The sequence below is a fragment of the Chiloscyllium punctatum genome, chromosome 15 (genome assembly GCF_047496795.1).
Source record: "Chiloscyllium punctatum isolate Juve2018m chromosome 15, sChiPun1.3, whole genome shotgun sequence".
Lineage (NCBI taxonomy): Eukaryota > Metazoa > Chordata > Chondrichthyes > Orectolobiformes > Hemiscylliidae > Chiloscyllium > Chiloscyllium punctatum.
Genome location: NC_092753.1, coordinates 84,261,500 through 84,274,420, shown reverse-complemented (window position 1 = coordinate 84,274,420; position 12,921 = coordinate 84,261,500). Strand labels below are relative to the sequence as shown.

Sequence of the window (12,921 nt, the reverse complement as noted above, 5' to 3'; positions counted from 1 at the left end):
GCATAAATTGGGAACAGATATTCTCAGGGAAATGCGCGACAGAAATGTGGAGGTTGTTTAGGGAGCACTTGCTGTGAGTGCTGAATAGGTTTGTCCCACTGAGGCAAGGAAGGGATGGTAAGGTAAAGGAACTTTGTATGACAAGAGATGTGGAACATTTAGTCAAGAGGAAAAACAAAGCTTACTTAATGTTGAGGAGGGAAGCATCTGACAGGGCTCTAAAAGTTTACAGGTTGGCCAGGAAGGAACCAATTAATGGACTTGTGAGAGCTAGAAGGGGGCATGAAAAAGCCTTGGTGGGTAGTATTAAGGAAAGCCCAAAGAGTTCTATATTTATGTGAGAAACAAGGGGATGGCCTGAGTGAGGGTAGTACTGATCAGGGATAATGGAGGGAACTTGTGCTTGGAGTTGGAGGAGATAGGGGAAGTCCTTAATGAATACTCTGCTTCAGTATTCACTACTGAGAGGGACCTTGTCATTTGTAAGGACAGCATGAAACAGGCTGATATGCTCGAATAGGTTGATGTTAAGAAGGAGGATGTGCTGGAAATTTTGAAAAACATGAGGATGAATAAGACCCCTTGGCCAGACAGGATATACTCAAGGTTACTACAGGAAGCGAGGCAAGGGATTGCTGCACTTTTGGCCATGATCTTTGCGTCCTCACTGTCCACTGGAATAATGCCAGCTGATTGGAGGGTGGCAAGAAAGGGAATAGGGATAACTCTGGGAATTACAGATCAGTCATTCTTATAGCGGTGGTGGCAAATTATTGGAGAGGATTCTGAGAGACAGGATTTATGATTATTTGGAAGAGCATAGCTTGTTTAGAGATAGTCAGCATGGCTTTGTGAGGGACAGGTTATGCCTCTCACACTTGATTGAATTCTTAGATAATGTAATAAAATGCATTCATGAAGGTTAGAGCAGTGGATGGGTGTATTTGGATTTTAGCAAGGTGTTTGATCAGGTTCCCATTGGAAGGCTCATTCAGAAAGCAAGGAGGCATGGGATACAGGGAAACCTGGCTGTCTGCATACAGAATTGGCTGGCCCATAGAAGACAGAGGATGGTGGTAGATGGAAAGTATTCAGTATGGAACTTGGTGACCAGTGGTGTTTTGCAGAGATTGGTTCTGGGACCTCTGCTCTTTGTGATTTTAATAAATGACTTGGATGAGGAAGTGGAAGTATGGGTTAGTAGATCTGTCAATGACACGAAGGTTGGTGGTGTTGTGGATAGTGTGAAGGGCTGTTCTAAGTGTGACGAAGCTGCTCCTTTAATAAAGTTATGCTATCATTGACATTTTTTTCCCCGAGAGCTTGTAAAAGCAGTGATTCTGAAAAGTGTAGGTTTGAAGGGTTTTCGGGTCGATTTGATTATAGCTAACAGATACTGCCTCAGAAAAAAAGGCTTTCAAGCTTTTTAAAAAAACTTGTACAATGAAAGGGGAGTGGCCAGTTCTCCCAGCTCCGCTTATCTCTGGTTTGGCTTGGTTTGGTTTTAGCAGTCTGGCTGTTCACCAAAAGCAGTCAGTTCAGTTTGAGGCTGCTCGTCCGAGAAACAGTTCCATGGAAGAAGGTGTTCCATGCTGAATCTCTCTGCCATCTCTCTCTCCTGTAAGACCCTGCGTTTGATTTTTACTTTTTTTTGCAAAGGGATGTTTATGGGGATTATTGCAAGTATTTGGAATAACATCATTAAGTTGGATTAATCTGTTGGGTTTTCAGATCGGTTAAGTTATTCTGTTCTCTTTTGTTTGTGTTTCGTTCGGTAAACTTGCAAATGAGTTCTGTTTTGTTCAAAACTAAGTGGTTGGGCCAGCTGTATCACTCCTGGAATATCCACTCTATACCTGCTTAAAACAACTCACAAAGTTAGGGTACAGGCTACTTTCTTAAAAAATTTTGAGGAGATCTGGCTTGGATCAACAGCGTAGGTCGCAATGGGACATTGACATGATGCAGAACTGGGCTGAGAAGTTGCAGATGGAGTTCAACCTGGAAAAATGTGAAGTGATTAATTATGGAAGGCTGAATTTGAATGCAGATTACAGGATTAGAGACACGATTCTTGGCAGTGTGGAGGAACAGAGGGATCTTGTGGCCCACATCCATAGATTGATTGACCATTTCCGCTATTGTTTCCTCCTCTACCACCTCTGCTGGCAACGCATTTCAGGCACCCACTACCCGCTGTGTAAAGAACTTTCCACGCATATGTCCTCTAAACTTTTCTTCTCTCACTTTGAATTCGCGACCCCTAGTAATTGAATCCCCCACTCTGGGGAAAAAGTTTCTTGCTCTCCACCCTGTCTACACCTCTCATGATTTTGTAGGCTCAATCAGGTCCCATCTCACCCTCTATCTTTCCAATGAAAATAATCCTAATCTACTCAACCTCTCTTCATAGCCAGCACCCTCCATACCAGGCAACCTCCTGGTGAACCTTCTCTACACCGCCTTAAAAGCATCCACATTCTTTTCGTAATGCGGCAACCAGAACTGTACACAGTATTCCAAATGTGGCCTAACCAAAGTCTTATACAACTGTAACATGATCTGCCAACTCTTGTACTCAATACCCTGTCTGATGAAGGAAAACATGCTGTTTGCCTTCTTGACTGCTCTACTGACCTGCATTGCTACCTTCAGGGAACAATAGACCTGAACACCCAAATCTCCCTGTTCATCAAGTTTCCCCAGGACTTTTCCATTTAATGTATCGTTCACTCTTGAATTGGATCTTCCAAAATGCATCACCTTGCATTTGTCCAGATTGAACTCCATCTGCCAATTCTCAGCCCAATTCTCCAATCTATCTATATTCTGCTGTATTCTCTGACAGTCCCCTTCACTATCTGCTACTCCACCAACCTTAGTGTCATCTGCAAACTTGCCAATAAGACTAGATTAGAGTGGTGCTGGAAAAGCACAGCAGGTCAGACAATATCCGAGGAGCAAGAAAATCCACATTTCAGACAGGAACCCTTCATCAGGAATTCCTGATGCAGGGCTCCTGCCCAAGACGCTGATTTTCCTGCTCCTTGGATGCTGTCTGACCTGCTGTGCTTTTTCAGCACCAGTCTAATCTTGTCTCTGATCTCCAGCATCTGCAGTCTTCACTTTCACCAAACTTTCTAATGAGACAACCTACACCTTCCTCCAAATCATTTATGTATGTCAGAAACAACAGTGGGCCCAGCATGGATCCCTGTAGAACACCACTGCTCACAGGTCTCCATTTTGAGAAGCTACCTTCCACTACTACTCTCTGTCTGCTGTTGCTGAAGCAGTTCTCTATCCACCTAGCTAGAACACCCTGGATCCCATGCAACTTCACCTTCATCAGCCTACCATGGGGAACCTTATCAACGCCTTACTAAAGTCCATGTATATGACATCTACATCCATTCCCTTATCAATCAACTTTGTCACCTCTTCAAAGAATTATTTAAGTTTGTAAGACATGACCTTCCCTGTACAAAACCATGCTGCCTATTACTGATAAGCCCAATTTCCTCAAATGGGTATATATCCTATCCCTCAGTATCTTCTACAAGAAGGTATATCATGTGTTAAGAAGGCGTGTTGAAGTGAAAAAGGATGAGAGATGACTTGATAGGGGTGTACAAGATGATGAGAGGCATAGATAGAGTGGATAGCCAGAGACTTTTTCACAGGGTGGAAATGGCTATCATGAGGGGGCATAATTTTAAAGAGATTGAAGGAAGGTTTAAGGAGATGTCAGAGATTGGTTCTTTATACAGAGAGTGGTGGGTGCATGGAAGGTATCTGACGCTACACTGGTGGTAGTAGTCAGAAACCTTAGTGACATTTTGGTGACTCTTGGATAGACACATGGATGATTGTAAAATGTAGGGTATGTAGATTAGCTTGATCTTAGAGTAGGAGAAATGGCCAGCACAACATTGAGGGCTGAAGGGCCTGTACTGTGATGTACCGTTCTATGTTCTATGTAACCTGTATGCCTCTGTCTAAGTTTTTTTTTGATTTGTACATCCTTGCTTCCTATGATCAGCCTGTAGCGCTCATAACCAAAGCTTTTCATTGTACTTCGGTACATATGACAATAAATCAGTCAATCATTCGATCAAAAGGAGAGGATAGAACCTGTCAAATGTTCCCTGAGTCGATGAACCTCCAGGTGCATGTTTGTCTCAGTGTGCGTTCAAGCGAACAGACGGTAGAGCACAGAGTCCTGCATCACGGAGCTACTCGGGACGAACCTTGACAATAACCACTGCAGCTTTCTCCAGACTTCATTAGCAAAGGCATATTCCAGCAGGAGGTGTGTGACAGTCTCTATCCCCCAGCAGCCACTTCAAGGGAAACGTGTGGTGGCACAGAGTGTGCCTCATCTCTAAAACTTTCCAACAAGTACCAAGACATCGCTTGACTGGTGGTGAAAAGGGCACAACTTGTGAGAACCTTCATGTACGCCCACACTCTCTGTGCCACCACACAATGCCCTCGATGTGGAAATTTTAATACAGAAACATTGACTGCATCTGGAGGACCATCAACTTGATGAAAGATGCTCTTTGGTCTGGCCGAAACTTGCTGGTCTTCCAGGAGTTGACCCCAACTGAGTGTTACAGACTGGCACATTCCAAGGTCTAGGATGACATGCTGAGGAACACATTAATGCCTGGGACAGCTGCCACCAAGGCACAGCAGGGAAAGACCACTATCGTAAGATCTTTCTTGCAAAGTTAAATGAGGGTCTATTCTGTTATTGAACCCCTCACCCTTTGTGTCTCAATTATATGTAAATATAGTTTTGTACAAGTAAAAAATGCTTTTCTGGATAGAGTCAAACTACAATCTTTGTTTCTTCATATGCTGCTGTACAGAACTGAATTGCTTTTGTGACTAAATAAAGATATTTTTATGAAAAAAGTTTATTTTTGAAATTAAGGAAGTATCAGAGAAATAAAACCACTTATGCTTACTCCAACTGAGGGTGGATGGTACTTCAGTTTTACAGCACTCTGATTGATTCTCAAATACCTTCTAAAGTAGCCTGTTTCTATGAGTGGCATGGTGTCTCAGTGGTTAGCGCTGCTACCTCACAGCACCAGGGACCTGGGTTTGATTCCACCCTCAGGTGACTGTCTGTGTGGAGTTTGCATATTCTCCCCATGTCTGTGTGGGTTTCCTCCCACAGTCACAGAAATGTGCAGGTTAGGTGAATTGGCCGTGCGAAATTGCCCATTATGTTCAGAGATATGTAGTTGAGGTGCATTTGTCAGGGGTGTATGTAGAATAATAGGGTAAGGGAATGGATTTTTTTTAGATTTAGATTACTTACAGTGTGGAAACAGGCCCTTCGGCCCAACAAGTCCACACCAACCCTCCAAAGAGCAACCCACCCAGACCCATTCCCCTACATTTACCCCTTCACCTAACACTACAGGCAATTTAGCATGGCCAATTCACCTAACCTGCACATCTTTGGACTGTGGGAGGAAACCGGAGCACCCAGAGGCAACCCACACAGACACGGAGAATGTGCAAACTCCACACAGACAGTTGCCTGAGGCAGGAATTGAACCTGGGTCTCTGGCGCTGTGAGACAGCAATGCTAACCACTGTGCCACCGTGCCACCCACAATTGTAGGTTACTCTACAGATGGTCAGTGTGGACTTGCTGGACCAATTGGCCTGTTTCCATGCTGTAGGCATTTTTTTTAAAAAAGCAGAAATAAACAGCCGCTTTGCCAGAAATCCCAGGAATTAATTCAATAAAATGTTGGCAGTCAGTTTCAGCTATGAACTGTCTCTAGTGGTAATCTCCAGAACTCAAAGAGGAAAACTGAGGTGAGGGATACTGAGCTGATAGTAATGGTAGTCTCATGCCAGTACACCTCATATAAATGCTCATGAAAGTTGACCTTCAAGATGTTGCCCTCAGGCTGTCTCTGAACTGAGATTACAAGCTGATGTGCAGCTATACTTTCAGCCAATTCCACAACAGTCCTTCTGAGATGTAATTCTAGATCAGTGAAGCAGAAATTGAAAACCTTATTATGTTTATTTGAAAGAAAAGATTCACTCCAATGACGATGAACTCTTTCCTGAATATATGAGCCTTTTGTAACATATGACAGCCCACTAACGTGTACGAACTAATAAACTGCCACATTTTATGGGAGGATAGAAATTTCAGTGGAAGTCAGTTTCTATGTAAGTTACCTGCTGACATACAAAGGATTTTTGAATTGGTTCACCAAGAGATTACAGACATGCTGTCAAAGGAAAGAATTATTGCAAGTAGAGAAAATTAGGGGAAACAAATCTATGAATATCATTTATGAGACGTTTGTTTTCCCTTACAGAGCCACAGTTTTCGAAGGAACAGGACCTATTCTCCAGTGTCAACACCACAAGGATCAGGCTGAATCTCCTCGGTTGGATTGATGGTGGCTGTCCCATCATCATGTTCACCCTTGAATATCGGCCATTTGGGACAACAGTCTGGACGACAGCACAGCGGACGACCCTGTCCAAATCATACATCCTCTATGACTTGCAGGAGGCCACGTGGTATGAACTTCAAATGAAGGTGTGCAACAGTGCAGGATGCACAGAGAAGCAGACGGAATTTGCAACCCTCAACAATGATGGCAGTAAGTACTGCAGGAACAAGTCTGGGTTACATCCTTCTGGAGCAAAGGGGCCCACATGACTCATTAATGTTGGTCTGAATAAGAACCAATAGAAAGGTTATAAAAATCTGGATATCGACAAGCATGGGGGTGGCATTTATTGAGCAAACTGTGCTTTCCACTTTCGGTCATTTCCCACCCTGCACACATCCACTGCACAATAAAACAACAGAACATTGATTAATCCTTGAAAAATGTCACTACCTTCAAAGCACAAATGATTTCTCCAGTTGTATATATTTTAAATATGAAAGCAATTGAGGATCAATTCAACTTCAGAGGAGTCCCATTACTTTCACCAAGTATCAAACGTCAGATATGTTGCATTAATTTGTGGATTGAAGTTGTTTTAGAATGTATAACTAATCAACAATTTTGTTGAAAATAAGTTTATTCACCAAGTCTCAAGTGAGGACATTGGCAAAAGTTCTTAGTATTTAGATGGTAGGGAGGTGCTGTGACTTTGCACTTCATTGAGGTTTTAAAGAAACTTGTGCAAATTTTGTGTGCCAGTTTCCAGTATGTCAGGACTGAGCACAGTGGGCATTGAGTATTTTTATACCTCCACACTCAATACTAATGACCCTTGATTCCTGTTATGGACTACACAAGACGCCCTCAAAAAATATTAAGAAGTTAGCCTCCGGCCTATCTCTTTCTTATTTTAAAGTTGAATGTGAGGTACTTGAAGTTAAGCAAAATACAATTCATTCAAACACAATACTTAAAGTACAAAAAAGGAAGAGGAAACAAAAACAGAAGTTGCTGGAAAAGCTCAGCCGGCCTGGCAGCATCTGTGAAGAAAAATCAAAGTTAACATTTTAGGTCCGGCAACCCTTCCTCAGAACCGACCCGGACCCGAAACGTTAACTTTGATTTCTCTTCACAGATACTGTCAGACCTGCTGAGCTTTTCCAACAACTTCTGTTTTTGTTACTTGTTTACAGCATCCATAGTTCTTTCTGTTTTTAAAAGGAAGTGGCAATTGGAATAACTTAACTCTATTGGGAATCTTAACAGCATAATAGATTATTTTACTACTAAACAGTAACTGCTCCAATATAGTAACATCCCACATACACATCCTGGGAAAAAAGGCAAATTCAGAACACAGAATTGTCTCACATGCAACTCCAGCAGCCCAGGAGGAGAAACATCAAACAAAAACACAACGAGAGAGAGAGTGTAGCAGCCAGGAGAGATTCACTGCCTTCCAACCCCACTGAGACATTGACATCATTGCCTTGAGAAAGTCCTGACAAACAAAAGAAGGTCAGCTCAAAGATCAAAATGGTATTTACCCTCTTCTTGGTGGGGTAAATTTGAAGAAAAATGCTAATTCCTGGTTTAACCGATGGAATTAATTGACCATCTTTGCAAGATTTCCTGTAGAATCAGCAAATACATCATGACCCTTGAACTCACTGTAGCCCAGAAGCAATGCATCACAATTATCACCCCCTCCCATACAAGCAATGTATAAGGCCAAAGAGAAATTCTACCCCAATCTTGATCAATTATTGCCTCATATCCCAAAGGGAGACAAGCTGATTTTTCTTTGATGAAAACAATGGGCGCGTTGGAAAGGATCCCTGAAATGGTGTGATTAGAAAGGAAGGCATTGGAAACATAATGGAGTCCACCTTCTGGCAAAATGCCTAGATTATAGTCCAGCCCTAATTCACCAGAGACACAAATGCAAAACCTCATGGCGATTCTCTTGCTACAGAGATTGGCACCTGCCTGACTATGTCATCATCTGAACAAAGGTCCTAAGGATTTTGCATCACCCAATAAGTGACAGACCTAATAACTACTAGACAGTCTACTGACTAATCCAGTCAACTATCTCCATCAGCTTGACACAAAAACAACTCATGCTAGCAACAGTGCTGCTACAGGAAATTCAGTGTTGAAGGACTTAAGCATTCCACTGACAAAGCCCTACCTCAGTCAATACCTCATAGTCAATCTGGTGACACTTAATGAACAGGGACCACAGAGTGTCCCCAGTGACCTCAAATCCATCATAAACAGCCCCTGAAAGGGGATTTTGGGTTTCTCTGCCAGGAAGCAGCAAGATTGGTTTAACGAAAACAACAAAGAGATCTAGGAACTGTTATTCACAAGCACAAGGTATTCCTGAAACAGAACCTCCTCAATAACTGATGGAAAGAAAGAAAGTCTTTAGATGAATGAAGGCTGAGGTGTAACAAATAAACTTGTGATGAAAAGAACAGATAGTGGGTGGGAGGAACTCAGGAATCACAGAAGCTGGCTGATAGCCACTGCCAGCATGGGGTCTTCAGTGCACACAAGATCATCTGTGACCTTTGCACCCAAGTACTGACCACTCTGAGAGCTGGTAATTGATGGGCGCTCATCAAGGACAGAGAGACAGTCAGCATTTGCTAAGAGGGCCAATTTGAGGATCCCCTGAATCACAAGTCAGTCGTCAATGTGAGTGCTGTTCAATGCATCCTGCATCATGTTACCCTTCACCGCAACTTCAGCGCAACATGGGATTACAAAGGCCACCCAACAGCTGAGATGGCATCCACACTGAAATATGGAAACAGGGTGTGGAAACAACCTTGGCTTAGATATTCAACTTCAGCTCCCTCACCTGGATGGATGGGAGCATGCTAGGGGAAGTCCAAAACGCAAAGGTGCCAACCATTTTGTGCACCTTTGATAAGCCCAGCTGGAGGTAGAGCAAAAGGGGGATGCAAAGATCCACACATCCCATACACCCAAACGATTGGAAACACCTCCTGGGGCAAGGTGTGTGCATCTCATATTGGACTGTTTAATCACCTAAGTATCCACAATACCTGAATGAAAAGACATCATCCTTCATCCTGAGGTCACCTTAAGAGTTAAATAGAAGGAGTCTTCAACTTCATATCACTGCCTTTCATCAATATCCCTTGAAAGCCATCCCCAACATATATTCATCAAGCTCAATTTTGCAAATGTTTGCATTGCCAGTGATTTTTGAGGGAAGTTATCGGTTTGAGCCCCAGTCTAGATGGCAGTGGAGGGAAAACATTCAGGGTAAACCTTTCCAATGGGAACTTGGTGTTGACTGTCTTCAAACCCATTGAAGTTGATTTGTTTCCCTACTTGGATTTAATAAAGGCAATTCATTATGGAAATAACCCAGAACACAACTGACTATTTGTAAGACTAGAGAAAGAAATGGGTTGCCTCATGTGCTGTTAGGAGTGAAAGAGAAGTATTTATTATAATATCTAAACTGTTTTGGGTTCTAGCCAGAACGCTCTCTGACAACATTGTTTTCTTTTTTATTTGCAACGGATCATTTTTATTCCCATTAGAAGTCTTGGCAGTAGCGCTAATGTTGACACAGATTCTTCACTGCACAGGGCCAGAAATCTGTTCCTTTTGGCACTGCATAAACATTTGATTTGAGTGTGTTGCCACTGTCCTAGTAGTGTGGTGAAGTTGGTTTAGCTCTGTTGGCTGGATGGTTAGTTTGCAAAGCACTATGATGCCAATATTGTGGGTTCAATTCCTACACCAGCTGAGGTCTCTCCTTCTCAACCTCACCTGAGGTAGGTGGCTGTTGGGTTAAATCACTACCAATCGTCTCTCTCTAATGAGAGACCAGCCCTATGGTTTGTTAAGACTCTAACAACTTGAGTTGTGTGGTAACCTCAAAAAGATTAGACATGTAGGGATTTGCTGAGACTATCTAGATTGTGCCATATAAATGTTAGTGTCATGAGCACAGCCTTACATGTTACAGAACAATAACACAACATATCCAGGAATTCCCTCTGAACCATGCTTCCTTCATCACGATGGCCTTGACAAAGATGCAATACTCCCTGCTGCACTGCATTTATGGCAAAGCAAGACCAGTACCAAGAGCTGTCTATTTTATCTATCTCAGAGCAATGCAGTGATAACAGTAGTTTTTCAGTATATAAGTTTATTTCCAAGAATTTCAAAATATTTCTACTATCACAAAACACCAGTTTCTAATACTTACTGTCAACTTTACCCCTAAGGAAACACCCAAACCTAACCAGTCGAACACAATGAACATAGATCGGGTACGAGACTCAAACACAAAACAACTGAACACGACACCAAGAAATCTTGCTTCTCTACTTTGTAAGCATTACAGAGTAGAAACAATGCCATTAGATATCACCAAGTATGAGTATGCCATACTTAACTCACAGGGTAATAGAAAGTGGCATACATTACACAGCCACTGTATTACTTCTGTAATTTACAGGGCAGTTATAGTTATCTCGTAGTTATTTCACTGGTTCATGAATGTCCTTTAGGGAAGGAAGCTACAGTCCTTATTTGGTCAGACCTGCTGCAATGTGTTTGACACTTAGCTGCTCTCTGGGCAATTGGGGTTGAGTGGTAAATGTCAGCGATGCTCATATCATTAAATGATTTTTTTTTTTAAAATCAGAATTTTAGGTTTCCATTGCATACGAGGACAAGATTTCAACTCTGTCTGCTCTGTCGTGCTGAGAATGAGGATTGGGATTAACTGTTGTCAGAGCTCTCATAACTCTGTTGATACACCCTTCTCAATTACTATTGTCTTACTCCGAGTTTTAAGGGAGAGTGAGTAACCTTGCTTATCCTGTAGTCCACAGCACTCTGGTTCTCTATCAATCATCCTGCCAATTTTTATATCATTTAAAAATTTCATAATCATTGCCCTATATTTAAACCTATAATTAATTGATATATGTATTCATGAATTTATATACATATAAAATTCATGAAGAGGAAGGTACCAAGCAATGATCCTTGCAAAACCCCAAGAGACACACCCTTTCAGTCACAAAAGCACATGTTGACATTATGGAATGCAGAGGATTGACTTCACTTCCTGCCACTGATCTCAATTTTTAATTTCCTTGGACTTCATGAGCTTGAATCTTTCCAGTGTGCAAATGTGGAGCCTTGTCAAAACCTTCCTGGAAGCCACATGGACCAAATAAGACATGCTACACTCATCAGTCATAGCCAACTCAAAAAATACAAACTGACCCTGAACAAATCCAACCTCTACTCAGTCAAAGCCCTGGAGCTCCCTTCCGAACAGCACTGTCAGTATCCCTAAAGCTTCTCCAGGAAAAATGTTGGCTGACTTGCACCCACCTCCAGGAATGGATAAAATAATTTACCCTTTTAATCTCTAATAAACCCTACATTTTCCTTAGATATTCTCTGATTCTTTAAAACATATCCTTGATTTTACTTGCCAATATTGTTTAGTCCTTGGTATCTGATAACAGCCTCCCTTTATTGCCTCATCCTGCCCTGTATGCTTCCTGACATTCAGGGAGGGGGTGCTAGATTTAGGATTCTCACATGATTTCTTTGCAGGAATGTATTTGTTCTGAGCCCCTGCTATCTCCTCCTTGAATACCTCCCACAGCTCCATCACTACTCTGTGCGTTCACCCAAGTGGGAAATCAAATAGCTCATTGATTCAGATCAGGTTTTTGTGTTGAAATAATCTACTTTCAGCATGATTGCAAAAGTGTGAAAGATAAGAATTTCTGGTTCTGGTTGCAAGAGGGTACTGTTGTTATATTTGTCACTTTACACCAAGACGCAGGACAGCACGAGTCAACCTCTACTAAGGTTCAATGCTTAGATGGTTTTCAAGTGTGACTGATGCCTCAGAAGATAGTATCAGTCAGTGACCATCATAAAATATCAGACATAAAATATCCTGTTTAAATTGCAAAGCAGCAGCATATCTAGTCATTTATAGGTCAAAGGCACATCTTATAGGTCTTACGCAAGCAGATTTATTAAAATGAAATTAAGAAATGCAGTAAGTGTCAATCTGCAGGAACACAGTTCTTCAAATGATCAACATTTAGCAATGGAAATAAAGGATTTGAGCTCAGCTTTTCGAGTCCTTTTGATGACAAAATTTCTTTAATCTGTACCCAGAACTTAAATACTGTTAATTAGCTTGTGTTACTATGGTGACTAGAAATGAAACTAAACCATCTTAACTGTCAACAGCACTTACAACGCTCCTTTAGGACTGAGCATGAGACTTTGTACTTGAAAATACATTGTAATCCAGTCTGTAGACAATTAAGGCCCATTCATCTCATTATGTGAGACACTCTCTCATGTATCAGAGGTTTGTCTTCATTTACAAGAATTTTTTACATTATTTAATGATTTGAAAATATGAAGTATAGTA

At 41.8% G+C, this 12,921-nt stretch overlaps 1 protein-coding gene across 2 annotated transcripts in view; it reads left to right on the top strand.

The window, feature by feature from the left end:
- LOC140486476 (cell adhesion molecule DSCAM) overlaps nt 1-12,921 on the top strand; it is a 693,577-nt gene that overhangs the window by 629,998 nt on the left and 50,658 nt on the right. For both annotated transcript variants that reach the window (XM_072585696.1, XM_072585695.1), the window contains one exon: nt 6,363-6,653. In XM_072585696.1, coding sequence (XP_072441797.1) covers nt 6,363-6,653 — 291 coding nt within the window. The remainder of the gene's footprint in view (nt 1-6,362; nt 6,654-12,921) is intronic.